At 57.6% G+C, this 14,939-nt stretch overlaps 1 protein-coding gene across 1 annotated transcript in view; it reads right to left on the bottom strand.

The window, feature by feature from the left end:
* Positions 1–3,936: 3,936 nt before the first annotated feature.
* Positions 3,937–14,939, bottom strand: part of SLC38A1 (solute carrier family 38 member 1) — a 28,373-nt gene continuing 17,370 nt past the window's right edge. The window contains exons 5-15 of the mRNA XM_004597862.3: positions 14,722–14,814; positions 14,138–14,219; positions 13,245–13,327; positions 11,370–11,428; positions 11,172–11,288; positions 10,121–10,200; positions 8,847–8,947; positions 6,545–6,663; positions 6,060–6,201; positions 5,879–5,976; positions 3,937–4,699 (exon numbers count right to left, since the gene is read on the bottom strand). Coding sequence (XP_004597919.1) covers positions 4,598–4,699; positions 5,879–5,976; positions 6,060–6,201; positions 6,545–6,663; positions 8,847–8,947; positions 10,121–10,200; positions 11,172–11,288; positions 11,370–11,428; positions 13,245–13,327; positions 14,138–14,219; positions 14,722–14,814 — 1,076 coding nt within the window. The 3' untranslated portion in view covers positions 3,937–4,597. The remainder of the gene's footprint in view (positions 4,700–5,878; positions 5,977–6,059; positions 6,202–6,544; positions 6,664–8,846; positions 8,948–10,120; positions 10,201–11,171; positions 11,289–11,369; positions 11,429–13,244; positions 13,328–14,137; positions 14,220–14,721; positions 14,815–14,939) is intronic.

Consider the following 14,939-nt stretch of genomic DNA (forward strand, 5'->3'; position numbering starts at 1 on the left):
ACTGGGAGCAGGTGTGACCACGGTGGATTTAGTCCCCGTCGGCTTCGTACCGGCATGAAGGCCCCTCCAGCGTATGCCTGGCAGTTGCGAGTTCTGTTTCTCCTTTTAAAAATAAAAAATATTGGGTCGCTGACTTGTGTCTGGCCAAGCTAAAATGTCAGGAGGCCGCGGCTGCGTCGTAACACATAAAGCCTCCTGCTATGGTGCCGGCAACCCGTTTGGGCGCCAGTTCGTGTCCTGGCTGTTCCACTTCCCATCCAGCTCCCTGCTTGTGTCCTGGGAGAGCAGCGGAGGACGGCCCAAAGCCCTGGGACCCTGCACATGCTTGGGAGACCCGGAAGATGCTCCTGGCTTTGACCTGGCCCAGCCCTGCCCCTGGCTATCATAGCCGTTTGGGGAGTGAACCAGCAGGTGGAAGATATGTGTAACTCTGCCTTTCAAATAAATAATAAACCTTTTTTTTTAAAAAAAAAAGTTGGACCCCTCTGAACACCTTGACCAAGAGCCCTCCCCCCCGTGGGTCGCTTCCCAGTGGTCATGGACAGGACATCTTTGGAAGGACACACAATTCATAGGCAGTGAGCGCCCAGCACTGCCCTGTTTGCCGGAGCTGTGTCTCTCTGGACGTTCCACACACAGGGCTGGTGCTGAGGTCTCCTCCAGGCACTCCATTGCCTGGAGTGCCTCCCGCCTATGTACACACACCTACATAGGGAATGGCTAGTTGAGGCTGCCAGTTGAGCCACAGATTTCTGCTGCGGATGACCTTTTAGAGATTACACAGTCAACTTTCCCGTTACTGAATACCAGCAAAATAATACTGATAGGAACAAAGGCGCCTAAGCTGATTTACAGTTCACTCTAAATACCTGAAATCAGATCGGCTTGAAAGGAAAAAATAATGCAGTGTAAACCAGAAGCCATGCTCAGGGATAAGGCAGGGCAACAGGGTTACATGTGGTGGGATCCCTGGAGGTGCTATCAGACTGCAGAGGTGAGCCCTCCCTGGCACGCTGGACAGTTCCAAAAGAAAACGGGGGGCTGATACTGCTTGCAAAGACTGTCGGACACCAGTCCAGCAGCCCTTCCCACCCAGCTCCCAATGCACCTGCGAGGCAGAGGATGCTGACTCAGGTGCTGCAGTCCTACCATCCGCGTGCAGACAGGGCTTTGGCTCTCCACTCAGCGGCCCTGGTTGGGGAGTGAACCATAGCTTAGGAGCTCTGTCTCTCCTCTCATCCCTCTCAAATCACTCAGCCTATTTTTTTTTTTTAAAAAGATTTATTTATTCTCATTGGAAAGTCACATATACAGAGGAGAGGAGAGACAGAGAGGAAGATCTTCCGTCTGTTGACTCACTCCCCAAATGCCGCAACAGCTGGAGCCAAGCCAATCCAAAGCCAGGAGCCAGGAGCTTCTGCCAGGTCTCCTGCGCGGGTGCAGGGCTTTGGGCCGTCCTCAACTGCTTTCCCAGGCCACAAACAGGGAGCTGGGAAACAGGACTTCTGGGATTAGAATTGGCATCCATATGGGACCTCGGAATGTGCGTTCAAGGCGCGGACTTTAACCATTCATCTCGCGCGGGGCCCCACTCAGCCTATCTTAAACAACATGCTCATCCCACTGTGGGAGTGAGGAGAACAGGAGGGTGCCCATGTGCAGGGAGCTGGCTTCCTACGGAAGGTTTAAGTCAGGGTGATTAACTCGGGGCAGTCACGCAAAGAGACCCACTGCCCCCACTTTAGCACTGCATCCCCAATACAATCCATGTAGGAGCCGAGTATTTCTGGTTCACATTTTAATGTTTAAAAACTATGTTGACAGAGCAGGTACAGAACTTATTTTTTATTTACATCACACCCTGAAAATGTGCCAGCACCCTCTGATCCACTACGAACACAGAACAGTGCGATCTGACTGCCAGCCCCCACCTGAAACGCACCCCCGATTACACAGGGCTGGGGTGCTGGCTGTCTGGCTTGCCCTGGGCACATCTGGAAGATGTGGAGCACTGGGCTGGGGTTGATGGGGGACAACATCAAGGTCCATGGGTTTTGGGAGAAAGTCACTGAGCGAGACAGTCTGTGTCGGTTCTAACACTCAAACATGGCCAACGCACAGGACCCCAAGCTCAGCCAGACGGCGGCTCCAGAACTATGCTCAAGATCGAAGTTCAGATTCCTTTCTCAGCTGCCCCAGGCTGGGGAATGCAGCCATTTGATTCTGGAAGTACATCTGGGCCCAGCTCCTGTTCCTGCCACTACTGCACCCACATGAGCAGCAGGCGAGATGTGTCTACACAGAAGCACAGGTTGGCGGGGTGCAGTCTGCATCTGAAACAGCCTGTTTGCAGCTCAGAGCCTGCTGGCCACCAGCAGGAGGAAGCAACGCACCTATTGCCCACACACTACCTTCCCTAAGCCAGTGCAGAAGCTTCTGCGATGCCACGTGCTGTCTGGAACAGGACAGACATCACTGAAGACACAGCCTCCTGAGTGCACTCAGCACAGTGGCCAACCGCACTGACAGCAGGCCAGTGCCCTCCACTGCCAGAGTGAATGCAGGAGGCACCTGCCCATCTAGGTCTGTCAGTCATGCCACCCAGTGCCGTTACTAGCCTTCCACCACCACATGCCCTGGCCCTGCTGCCCAAGTGCTGGGCAGTCCCCAAGAGTGCTGGAGAAAGCACAGGCTGCAGGGTCCCCAGCCCAAGATTGCAGTGTCTGACCGGACCTGTGAATCAGCATTCCAGCAGGTCCCCAGGCCATGTGGAAAAGGAGCTGGGGTGGCCTTTGGTGAGCCAGGGCAGTCGACACCCTGTGCCATGGGGGGCTGAGAGGGCAAAAGGAGGCCAGAGGTTCCCCAGCTCACGCCCCCAACCTCCACCTTGAGCCGAATTGCAGACCACTAAGAGCAGGCCGCAGTGACCCTGGGGGTCAAGGCAGGGGACGCCTGGCAGAGCAGGACAGCCAGGCCCAGGCCTCCGAGTGCTGGAAGCCCACTGCCTTTGGGAGCTCCCATTCTCCCAGCTCCCTCCAGCTTAGACCCCACCCTGGCTTGGATGAATTCCTGGCGCCTCCAAAGCAGCGGCACCTCTGATGGTGAGGTCTGTGCTGGCTCTTGGGAGCTGACCTCCAGCTGTGATGCCTCCTGTGCCACCCACAGTGCCCGGGAGGCCTCCATGAGCAAGTGACAAGACTGCATACTGACTCCGACAGATGACAGCAGTGGATCAGACCCCAGGGGGGTGACACTGGGGTGCCTCCTCTCCCTGAAGATGTCCTGAGGGACACAAAGTAGCAACAGGTGGAGAAGCGATGCCACACACCTGCAGAGAGCTTGCCCAGGCCAACTTGGAGTACGGGGACAGAGTGTAGCACGGAGTGGTGTGGCTGGCAAGCTGGACTCTGCGTGTCCCTCAGACCAGGACGCCCTATCCTGAGGGCCGAGCATGAGGTGCTGTGGCTCTGTTGAGGTCAGGCACCTGGGGCTGAGCCTTGAGCTTCGGGCCAACTTTCAGTGCAGCAATCCTACCTTCTTCGGGGGCAAGGGCTGCAGGGCAGGGCCTTGAGACGGGAGCAGAGCCGGGTGTCTGCATGCTCATCTCTGGCCAGGACACCCGAGTGCAGCACCAGTGTCCAGGAGAAGGCAGGCCCCGCATGACGAGAGCAGCTCATACAGCGCATGCCTCGCTCCCCCACGTCGCTCCCATTCCTTCCCCAGCTCCGGGCTCCCAGACCTGCTCCTCTCAGGTTCTTGCTGGCTTCTGCGCAGTGAGCACGAGGCCACTGTCCTCCATGTGGGTTCCAAGGAGCCAGTTGTGGCAGGGAGGAAGAGGGGCCAGCATGGCGTAGGCCCGTGGGGAGGAAGGACTTGGCGCTGCTGCTACAGTCCCTCCCGAGAGCTCTGGCTGAGGTTTCCAGAAGTCAGGCAGAGTTAAGGTACAAAAAGCTTGTATTTATCAACACCCGGGTGTTCATAGAAAATGAGTCTTTGATGGTTTTCCTGGAGTCCCCAGTTTAAAGCAGGGGTCGCTGGCCCTCCACCTTCCCTGAGCCCACTGATCTGTGCCAACAGCTGGTGAGCAGCAGACCTGCCTGACCTCGTGGCTTGGGGAAAGGCCCTCCACAGGACATGTAGGCTGTGGCCGCCTGCTCACAGGTCATTCCCAAAAGCTCAGGTGCAAATCGCCTGCACCTGCTGGCGTCCTCTCTGTGGCCTGGTCTGCCCGGCATGCTCCACTGCCCCTCGCCTCACTGAAGAGCTGCCGCGGTGTCGCCCGTGCACAGAGCCAGCAGTGGCCAGCGCCCCCGACGCTTCCGGGATAATCCCTGCGTACTACACTAATCAAAATAGGTGAATTATTTGTGAAACCATTTTTTTTTTCTGTAAAGCAAAATATACAATTCAAGATTCTTCTCTACGGAGGGATGTGAACCGCTATGGAAGTAGGCCTGTTCTGCAACTCGAGTGACTCCGTCTCCAGCACCTCGTCCGTTTCTCTCTGCTTCCATAAGCTCACGGAAGAAGTGGCGGGGGGCAGATGGGTGGGGACTCGATGAGCAGCAGACGGGAGCACTTCCTGGTGGAGGCAGCCTCAGTGGCCTTCGTCACCGCCCGACGAGCAGGCCCAGTCATAGATGACCAAGGGAATGCTGACCAGGGAGAAGAGTACACCCAGCCCCAGGAAGAGGGCGGCCTGCGGTGACAGAAAGGCAGGGTCAGCCCAGGGTGGAGGCCACAGGTGCCCCAGCTTCCTTTGTATCCCTGGTGCAGCATGGAGAGCCGCTCCCTGTGGATGTGCCTAGGAAAGTGCCAGAGGATGGCCCCAGGCCTTGGATCCCTGCACCCACACAGCAGACCCGAAGAAGCTACCAGCTTTAGCCTGCCCAGCCCTGGCCACTGCGGCCATCTGGGGAGTGAACCATAGGTGGAAGAGCTCTCTGCCTTTCCACCTAACTGCCTTTCAAATGAATAAATACATCTTTTAAAAAAGCATCAAAAGCTAAGCGGAAGGGGCAGTGAGGGCCACATGTGGGTAGGCACTAAACCAGGACTGGAGCTGTGAGGCCCAGGGAGCAGATGGAATGGCATGAGCCAGGGGACAAAGCTGGACACTGGGCAAAGGGAAAAGGAAGTAGCAGCTGAGGGCTGCATGGGACACCCGTGGGCATCGTGGACCCACGACCGGCTCTAGCCCGGGGCAGGCCCAGGGCACCCACGGGCACCGTGGACCCACGACCGGCTCCAGCCCGGGGCAGGCCCAGGGCACCCACGGCAGATTGAGCGTGTGCCCACGTGTGTCCCACCACACTCCTGAAGGCCCTTCTGGAGAGACAAAGACAGATCTGGGATTTACGATTTCCAGAATATTCCTGCTGGACAGGAACAGCCTGAGTTCTACTTTGCTGCCTCCTCTGCCTGAGCTACGCCTGCCAACTCTCTGGGCCCAAGGCCTCTGCCTTGAGGTGCCCATGGTCCTGGCCCACCGGAGATGGGATTCCCAGCCCCGAGTCAGGGTTGCTGGCTGCAAACTCTTTCTCCAGGGCCCTTTGCCAACACATGCCTGTGCCCAGGGTGTAGGGAAGGCAGTGCCCGACTAGCAGTCACGCAGCCACAGCAGCCACACAGCTTCTGAGTCCCTCTGCCCTTCCCTCCAGGGACTCAGGAAGCTGCAGCACCCCCCGCCCCCCAGGAGTTAACTGAGGCACCAGGCAGAGAAACCAGAGAAGGTTGGTGGATGGCACAATCCTTCAGGGGCATCTTCAGGGTCCCCAGGGGCAGCTACAGCACCACTTCCTCCCCTACAGCCACAGGAAGGCCCCTTGGGGGGCAGAGATGAATCCCAGCGGAAACCAACCGACAGTGAGATACATACCCAGATCCTCTGGGTGCCCTTATCTTCATCCTGGTTTGTGATTTTCAGATAGAGAGAAGAAGGAAGAATGAAGATGAGCATGTTCGCAGACGTCACACCTGTAAAACAAGAGAGAGCTGCACACGGCCGCCAGCGCCGGGACGGCAAGCACCTGCTGCGGCTGGCGGAATCACGGCCGTACCCACGACTCCGAAGATGTCCTTCATGGAGGGAATGAAGATCACCAGCAGGTTGATGACCACCAGGAGCACAAGGGTGACCAGCACATGACGACACAAGTTGAACTTTGTTTTCTTAGCCAGTTCGAACAAAGATGAACGGACCTGCAGGAGCGGAGCAGACTCAGAGAGGCCCACGGCAGGCAGCTCCGATGTCACATGGCCATGGGCGGATTTCTGGGCCCACAGGGAGGGCTGTGCAGAAGTTGTGTGAGGCCTAGCGTGTTCACATGGTGGCCTGGCGCTGGAGCCCAGGAGTGCCTTCTCAAGGCAGGGCGGAAGGTGCTCTGTCTCAGTGAGCCACGCACCCACTCCCTGCCCCGCCGACTGCCCGTGGACACCGGGCACTCACTGTCACCCACTCGCTGCCCCGCCGACTGCCCGTGGACACCGGGCACTGTCACCCACTCCCTGCCCCGCCGACTGCCCGTGGACACCGGGCACTCACTGTGAAGAACAGCACTGGCACAGTGAGGATGACGGCGACGATGACAGCCAGGCGCACCGTCAGCACCAGCACGTCGTCTTTGCTCTGGTATTTGTGCAGCAGGTCCGACTGCACGTTCTCTGTGGGGCGGGAGGCACGGCACTGAGTGAGGCTGCAGAAGCGCTCCCCCCGCTGCAGCAGGAAGGGGTCTGGGTGGGTGACAGCCCCGAGCTGACCCTGGGGTGTGCTGGGTCTGAAACAGCATGCATGGCCGGTGCCAAAGGCCCATCTGATCTGAACTTGCCAGGGTGGAAGCAGTCGTATTGGCTGGACCCCAGCTTCCTTCAGCTACCCATTCAGTACTTGTGTTTGCAACTCCCGGGGTGCACACAGCCCTGTGGTCACAGCTCCCGGGGTGCACACAAACGCAGTCTGGTAATGGAGGGGGTCTCTGGGGAATGAACCCAAGCGTGTAAGATACGCCACCGACAGGAGCCCTATGCACAGGTGTACCCTCTCTGTCTGGGTCACCTCCAAGTTGTGCAGTAGAAAAGCCACCACTGGATGCGAGTCCACAGGCCCCTCCGGATTTGGGGCTCCAGGAGGTTGGGCTGCCAGGAGTCTTACCGCAGGTAACAGGAACGTGGCTCCTGCCTTCCCATAACCAGGCCCTGGGGCCAGGAGCCCAGCAGCACCTGACGGAGGCGAGCACTCTCTGGGTGCGTGTTGCTTGTGAAGCAGTATATAGTTTAGTTTGATCCTGCCTCTTTTTCTCAGTTCAGACTCCAGGGTCATGTCTGGGATGAGCAGGGTGTCACTTGAGCTCAGGCCCTGAGTGCTTCCTCGGGTTCCCCCTGGGAGCGCCAGCTCAGGGATCAGGCCCTGAGTGCTTCCTCTGGGCTCGCCCTGTGTGCGCCAGCTCAGGGCCAGCCTGCACTGCTGAGCTTGGTCACAGTTTCTGAAACACAACTAAAAGCTTCCACAATCTCCTTAGGCCTCAGTTCCTTGCGATCCCTTAAAAACAGCTGAGCCTTCTCAAAACACTGTTTATCTGGATTACTGAAGGTATTTGTAAGTCAGAGTGACAGAGAAGGCCCCCACCTGCCGGCTTACCCCTCCTGAAGGGGCCAAGGGAAGGGGCTCCACGTGTTCTCCCGCAGGGGTAGGGGCCATGAGCCCTCAAGGCATCACCCACTGTTTCACAGGGTGCACTGGCAGGGAGCTGGATGGGAAGCGGAGGCTGCATGCGGGGCCAGCCACCCCAACAAGGTGAAGTGTCCCAAGCTGAGGAGTAGGCCACTGCACCCCTATGCCTGCCCAGCCTTCGTCCTCACCCTCGCAGTATGAGAGGATTTAGTGTTCTGTTGGATGTGAACAAGATGGATTGACTAAGCAAAAGTCACAGCCTGGGCCCGGCACGGTAGCCTAGTGGCTAAAGTCCTCGTCTTGTATCTGCAGGGATCCCATATGGGTGCTGGTTCATGTCCCAGCTTCCCCGCTTCCCATCCAGCTCCCTGCTTGTGGCCTAGGAAAGCAGTTGAGGACAGCCCAAAGCCTTGGGACCCTGCACCCGTGTGGGAGACCCAGAAGACACTGCTGGCTCCTGGCTTCGGATCGGCATAGCTCCAGCTTTTGCAGCCGGTTGAGGAGTAATCCAGTGGATGGAAGATCTTCCTCTCTGTCTCTCCTCCTCTCTGTATACCTGCCTTTCCACTAAAAATAAATCTTTTTTAAAAAATGGAAACATTTGTGCTTATGAAAAAAAGCAGTGTAATAGATAAGACTGTGAAATATACATGCATTAAACTAAGTTCCACATTATGACAATGGGAGATTATAAATAAAGCCTGATCGGGCTGCTGGGGTGAAAACGGCCAACTCCACACAGGCACAGGGTCAGACGAGGCCACAGGGGAGCGCTCTGCCCTGGCTCTCAGGCCCCTGGGGCACCTTGCAGCGGCTCCCCACCGAGGTCCTCTCCACGCCTGCTCCCTGACTGGAACCTCACCCAAGTGCACCCCAGTGTCTCCACATTCCTAAGGACAGCGAGGTGTTTAAGGACACTGCTCGGAGGGCAAAGGGCCTCAGTGGAGCCCAGCAAGGCCCAAGGGCCGTGCCCTGGCTTCCCTGACTCAGGGAGGCCACGCAGAGGGAAACGCCCATGACCCTAGTTTGATACCACACATTGCAAACAGCCATCAATTGGTTCCCCACCTCCATCAACATGTGCATGTATCAAGCATCGGTGGAAGCCCTAGGAGCCACTCACTTCCCACTGGCGCATGCACACACCTGCCTTTGCCAACCGGCAGGAGTCACTCACCGTAGAACGTCAGGTAACCGAAGATGGCGGTCAGGAAGTACATGATGAACATGGCAAAGAACGAGATGTTCGACACCATCTGCATCTTCTTCTGGGAGCGACTGGAAACAGACACAGGGGAATCTGAAACGCTGAGCATGCCAGTGAGGGGTGCTGGGGTCCCTTCTCGGCAGAGGCAGACCTCCCGGGGGGCGGGGGTGGCCGCCAGGGACCGTGCTCCCAAGGGTGCTCCCCCACCGAGTTCTCGGAGTGCGGGTCGTCTCCCAAAGTGCTTGCATTTAATGTTGTCTCGCCTGGGCTCCACCCAGGACCAAAGTGGGGGAATCCAGACCTGGGGGCTGCAAGTGCAGGACAGATGCTCAGCCTCTGACTCCTGCTGGGGTCCCACTCTCCCTCCAGCAGCCCCAGGAGGCCCCACGGGGCCGAGGCTGTCCAGGCAGTGAGCGCTTGACGGCACAGCCAGGTCCTGCTCTGAGCGGACCTTGGGGACAACTACCTAAGGGCAATCAGTGAGCAAGGCCTAGACACAGGAACAGCCCGCAGTCGGCCATGATAGTAAGGAAGATGGGTATCCCAGGGCCCAGAAAATAAGACAGTCTGGGATGTGGACATGTGAGGACCTCACCAGCAAAGAGCTGAGTGCCACGTCTGAAAGTCATGAGACCCCGGGCTCCCACCTGCAGGACCACAAGGTCCCACGTGCTCGTGGGTCAGACACCGCTCAAGGCGACAGGGAGTGAAGTCGGGGCTCACCCCCTCCAACCCCCTTCACTATGTGAGCCCTGCGATGAGGGCTCGCCCAGAACAGCAGCCGCAGGGCATAGTGGGTGGGCGACAGCAGCGGGCTCTGTGCTCTGGGGCTTCTCTGTGCTCCCCACCAGCACGCAGCAGGAAGTCCTGTTTTTCCCACTGTCTGACTTACCGACCTGCTCCACACAACCGGCAGGTGACTCAGATGGGAAAAAGTCGTACACAAATACCAAACCTGGAGATGGTCCCTGGCTGCAAACGAGGCCCGAGCGATGGGGGCGAGAGAGTGCGAGATTTCCTAAGCATCCAGGGCACGGCCACGTCCCCCCGAAGGCTCGAAGGCCACGTCCCCCCGAAGGCTCGAAGGCCCTGCACGGCTCTAGCTTTGCACTTGAGAGCAGAACACGCTCCAGGAATGGCAGCTGCTGCACTGGCTTGGGAGCCAGGCCTGCCGTGTGCGGAGCTTGCCTACTGAGCAGGGGACATAAAGGGATTCGGCTGTGAGAAGCAACTGGCTCTCTTACTCCTTTAGCTCACTGTAAATCGGCAGAATGGACGGGTGACACACGAAGGCAAATGCGATCGTGGGCAGAGCATATACGGTCTGTTGGAAAGAAGAAATAGGAGAAATGGTTTCAGGGCCAGCATTGTGGCCTACCAGGCTGAGCTGCTGCCTGCGACACTAACACCCCACGCGGCCTCAGTTTGAGTCCAGGCTGCTCCACTTCTACTCCAGCTCCCTGCAAATGGCCAGGGAAAGCAGCAGAGGACGGCCAAAGGCTTGAGCCCCTGCACCCATCTGTGAGACCCACAAGAAGCTCCTGGCTCCTGGCTTCAGCCAGGCCCAGCCCTGACCACTGTGGCCATCTGGGGAGGGAACCATTAGATGAAAAATCTCTGTGTGTTTGTCTCTCCTCTCTTAACTCTAACTTTCAAATCAATCAATCAATCTTTAAACTGAAATAAGCAAACAAGAGAAGTCATTTCTTCCGTAGGCTCTGCCTGGTGCCTGTGTTTCTCAGCTGCTTTACTTGTTCAGAACACGCACCTGCTGTGGGAACTTTCCAGTGCCAGCCACTGGGGCCTGCCCTGGCCCTAGCTCCCCAGCCCAGCCCAGCCGGGACCTGCCCGGGCCTCCAGCCTCAGTTGGACTGCTCCCTGATGACAGCTGGGCAGAGCCTGAAGAGACCACACTGCACAGGTCACGTCTCTGGCTACATCCCATGAAGAAAGGTCCCTTTTCGCTTCTCAACTCTTCAACTCAATGCAACTTCTCATGCACAAGGAGTGCCCTTGGAGGGAAGTCGGGTGCGGGTGCTTTGGCTCTAACTGGGGAGCTGCTGGCGCGGTGGACAGGAAACTGTGGAGAAGCTTGGGGCTTCCTCCCTAACCCGCACCATGGGAACCTGTGGAGAAGCTTTGGGCTTCCTCCCTGACCTGCACCACGGGAGCTCCTTGCCCAGCCGTGTCCCTGCATCTGTAGGGGACAACGAGGCAACCACATGACCACCAGGGGGCAAAGCCACCACATGACCACCAGGGGGCAGACCATGCGCCTTGCTCCTGAGGACCCACCTTGGAGTTGAAGGTGACGTATTTGGGAGTGCAGGCCTCGGTGGCAGTTAAGTTGGTGCTGGTGGTTGAGTTCAGCTCAGGGCCCATGCAGGAGATCTGAAATTTCTTATAGATGACCTGGGGAGCAAGGCAGAGCGTGTTCAAGCAGGGCAAGGAGCCATGGTCATGGCAAGGTCCCACAGCAGCACCTGGACTCACCACGATCAGGAAGAAGACCATGCAGCTCAAGGAGAACCCGCTGGTGTAGCCCAGGTACCCTTCAATGACAAGGAGAACACCCGTGGGTGCCAAGGGGAACACCCGTGGGCGCCAAGGAGAACCCACTGGTGTAGCCCAGGTATCCTTCAATGACAAGGAGAACACCCATGGGTGCCAAGGGGAACACCCGTGGGTGCCAAGGAGAACCCGCTGGTGTAGCCCAGGTATCCTTCAATGACAAGGAGAACACCCGTGGGTGCCAAGAGGAACACCCGTGGGCGCCAAGGAGAACCCGCTGGTATAGCCCAGGTACCTTTCAATGACAAGGAGAACACCCGTGGGTGCCAAGGAGAACACCCCTGGGTACTGCTGCCCTATGAGTCATCCTTCCACGTGTGACTTCAAGCGTACTCCAGGAGTGCAATCCATGCCACGGGAATATGGACACTATTACGTGGCAAAGTGGGACTTTGGAGAGTGGGGCCAGCGCTGGTACAGCAGTCTGAACCTTCGCCTGCAAATCAGGCATCCTGTATAGACGCTGATTATAGTCCCCACATGTTCCACTTCTGATCCAGCTCCCTGTGCCTGGGAAAGCAGTGGGAGAAGTCCCAAGTGCCTGGGCCCAGCACCCACGTGGGGGACCCACAGAAGATCTGGGATGCTGACCTCGGGCCAGGCCATCGCTGGCTGTTGAGGTCACTGAAGGAGTGAACCAGTGGATGAACGCTCTCTCCTCCTCCGGACCCTCCTCTCTGTAACTCATTGTTGATGGGACTTGGCTGCTCTGCTCCATGGCTCACAGACGACAGGCTCCCAGGATCCGGGGGAGGATCCAGCCTGTGCATCCGGGCTCCAGCCACGGCCTTTACTCCTGCCTTCCCAGCATCTCTCAATGCCACCTGCACTGCCAATGCTGAGCAACACGGCCAGGGGTGGGCGGAGGTGATTCCTGAGAGCACCTGGGGGAGGCTTTCTTCTGCCTCTGGAGGCACAGAGGGAAGAGCCTGAAGGTGCAAGCCGTGCAGGGGTGAAAGGCTGCACACAGACCCACACACCAGGCACAAGGCAGTCAGGGACTTCCAGCTTCTGGCAGTGTGGCACAACACGTTAAATCTCTACTTGTGATGCCAGCTTCTCTTGTGGGCACCAGCTGGAGTACCGGCTGCTCCACTTCCAATCCAGCTCCCAGCTAACAGGCCTGGGGAAACAACGGAGGACGGCCCAAGCGCCTGGGCTCCTGCACCCACGTGGGAGACCCAGAAGGGGCTGCTGGCTTTGGCTTGGTCCAATCCATCCCCCAAGTGCTGTGATAATATGGGCAATGAACCACTAGATGTACAAAAATCCTTAAGAAAAATCCTCTCAAAACAGCTGTACAGGTATGATTTTTAAAATGTAAACAAAATTAAAAACCGGTTCGTAATTATTTGGGGAGGGGGGGATTTCATCAAGGTTTTTGCTCCCCATTAGGCCAAAAGAAAGGAAGTGCACCCACAGTGTGCAGCCCCCACATGCCAACACCCAGCAGGTGTGACCGCAGGATGTGCGTCTCTGGGCTTCAGGCCTCACGGTCCCTCCCAGGACGCTGAGGCCGTGCACTCGGCTGGGACCCATGGTGTCTGGGTTTACACAGAAGCCACTGTGTGTCCATGTGGGAAGCCAGCTGCCCAGCCCTAGCCCTTGGGGCCTCCCACGAGCCATTTCCGCTTCCTGGACATTGCTGCTGCTGCTGTGGCTCCGCCACCAGAGTCCCGGGGCGGGGCTCTGGAAGTGCCTTCCTGACCGCTGCCTCCAGGCCCGGGAAGGCCACGCCTGACTACCACCTAGCCCGCCTCGGCTCGTGGGAAGCAGCCGGGACCGGCCTCACCTTACCTAAGTTCTTGAGGAGGCACAGCGGCAGGATGATGCCGAACGTCACCACCACCACCAGCACACGGCCGTCCACGTACCAGGCTCTGAAAGGCACAGGGCTGGTCAGTGCACGGACCTGGCCCTCAGGCCGCTGTTCCCCTTCATCTTCTGCTGACTCCTGTCAGTCATTTCACAGAAAGACCCTGTTCTGCTGACATCAGCTACAGTCGTGTCCCCGGGGCCGGACCTGGGACCAGACACCAGGGGCTGAGCAGCCTCCGTGCTCCCTGGACGACAGGACCAGCACACGTAGCTGCGGTGTCTCTGAGCTGGAGGTGGGTCCTTGCACACGTGCCACTTGTGTGTCACTTGGGACGCTCCACCTCAGCCATCTCACAGGAGGCACATGGACTCAGGTGCCTGTCGGCCAAATCCCCGCACGCTGACCGGCGGCTTATCCTTCACCACCTCCCAGGCACACCACAAAAACACCCAGCCAAAAACTGCTTCCGCCGTTTCCATGACATGAAAATGTGGGTTGGCCCGTACTTGAATGAAAGCCTGTTAGATGCATCTCACACGTGTACACACGCACACACTCACACGTGTACACACGCACACGCTCACACATATACACATGCACACACTCGTAATTCAAACATGTACATATGCACTCACACGCACACACTCATACACTCACATACATGTACACTCTCACACATACACTCACTCATATACTCACATGTACACATGCACACACTTGCATTTACGACAATGCATTCATTTATGCACATGTGACACAAACTTTCACACATGCACACACACATGCTTTCACATACACACTTGATAACACTGTCATGCACACACTCTCTCACACACACACACACACTCACACCCCCAAGGCTGTGACTTACGAGAACTCCTCTTCCTTTCCCATCAGGAACTTGAGGGCAGAGGGGAGCTCGTTCTTCACAATGAAGAGGTAGCTCAGCATGGCTGGGAACAGAACCATTCTTAGCAGGCCGTGCCAGACACCTGCCACTGCTCGCATTAACACAGCGCCCCTGTTCCCACCTACTTTGCTGGGAGTGACATTGCCCGTGAACGCAGACAGGCACTGACCCCAAGTTGTGAATCAACAGCATGAAGTTCGGGGGCTTAATCTAGGGATGATGCCAGAAGGGGGGCTTATGTGGGAGACCCAGAGGCTCTTGAGATGTAGCTCTGCAAAAGCTCTGCTGGAAACTCCCTCGCGGGCCTGGCTGCTTCCTCCATGTCCCGGCTGGCTGCGTGACCCTGCCTCCCTGTGCATCTCACGATGGCCGCTCAGCCTTCCAGCAAAGCCCACCCAACCTCAGACATGACCCTCCCCAAATGTGGATTCACTACGCCTCTCCCTGCTGCATGACAGCTTGCCTGGAGTCTGTGGGCACAACAAAAGCTAACACACTGCCCAGCAGCACAAGTAGGGAGGCCGGCCGGCCAGGCATGTGTGTACCTCCAGTGTTCTGCAGAGATGTGGCTCCAAAGATGACCAGCTTCCCTGTGGTGCCGAAGACCTGCTCTCCCAGCTTTTCATAAACCATGCAGCCTATTGAAGAAACCAGACTTGAGAATACAAAACGTGACAGAGCTCTAAAGTTCGAACCACCACCGTCCCATGGCTCCCCTGGCCGGGCTCCTGCCCCTGCGCGCCCCTCTCCAGCTCCTGGCTGC

The sequence above is a fragment of the Ochotona princeps genome, chromosome 27 (genome assembly GCF_030435755.1).
Source record: "Ochotona princeps isolate mOchPri1 chromosome 27, mOchPri1.hap1, whole genome shotgun sequence".
NCBI classification, from domain to species: Eukaryota; Metazoa; Chordata; class Mammalia; order Lagomorpha; family Ochotonidae; genus Ochotona; species Ochotona princeps.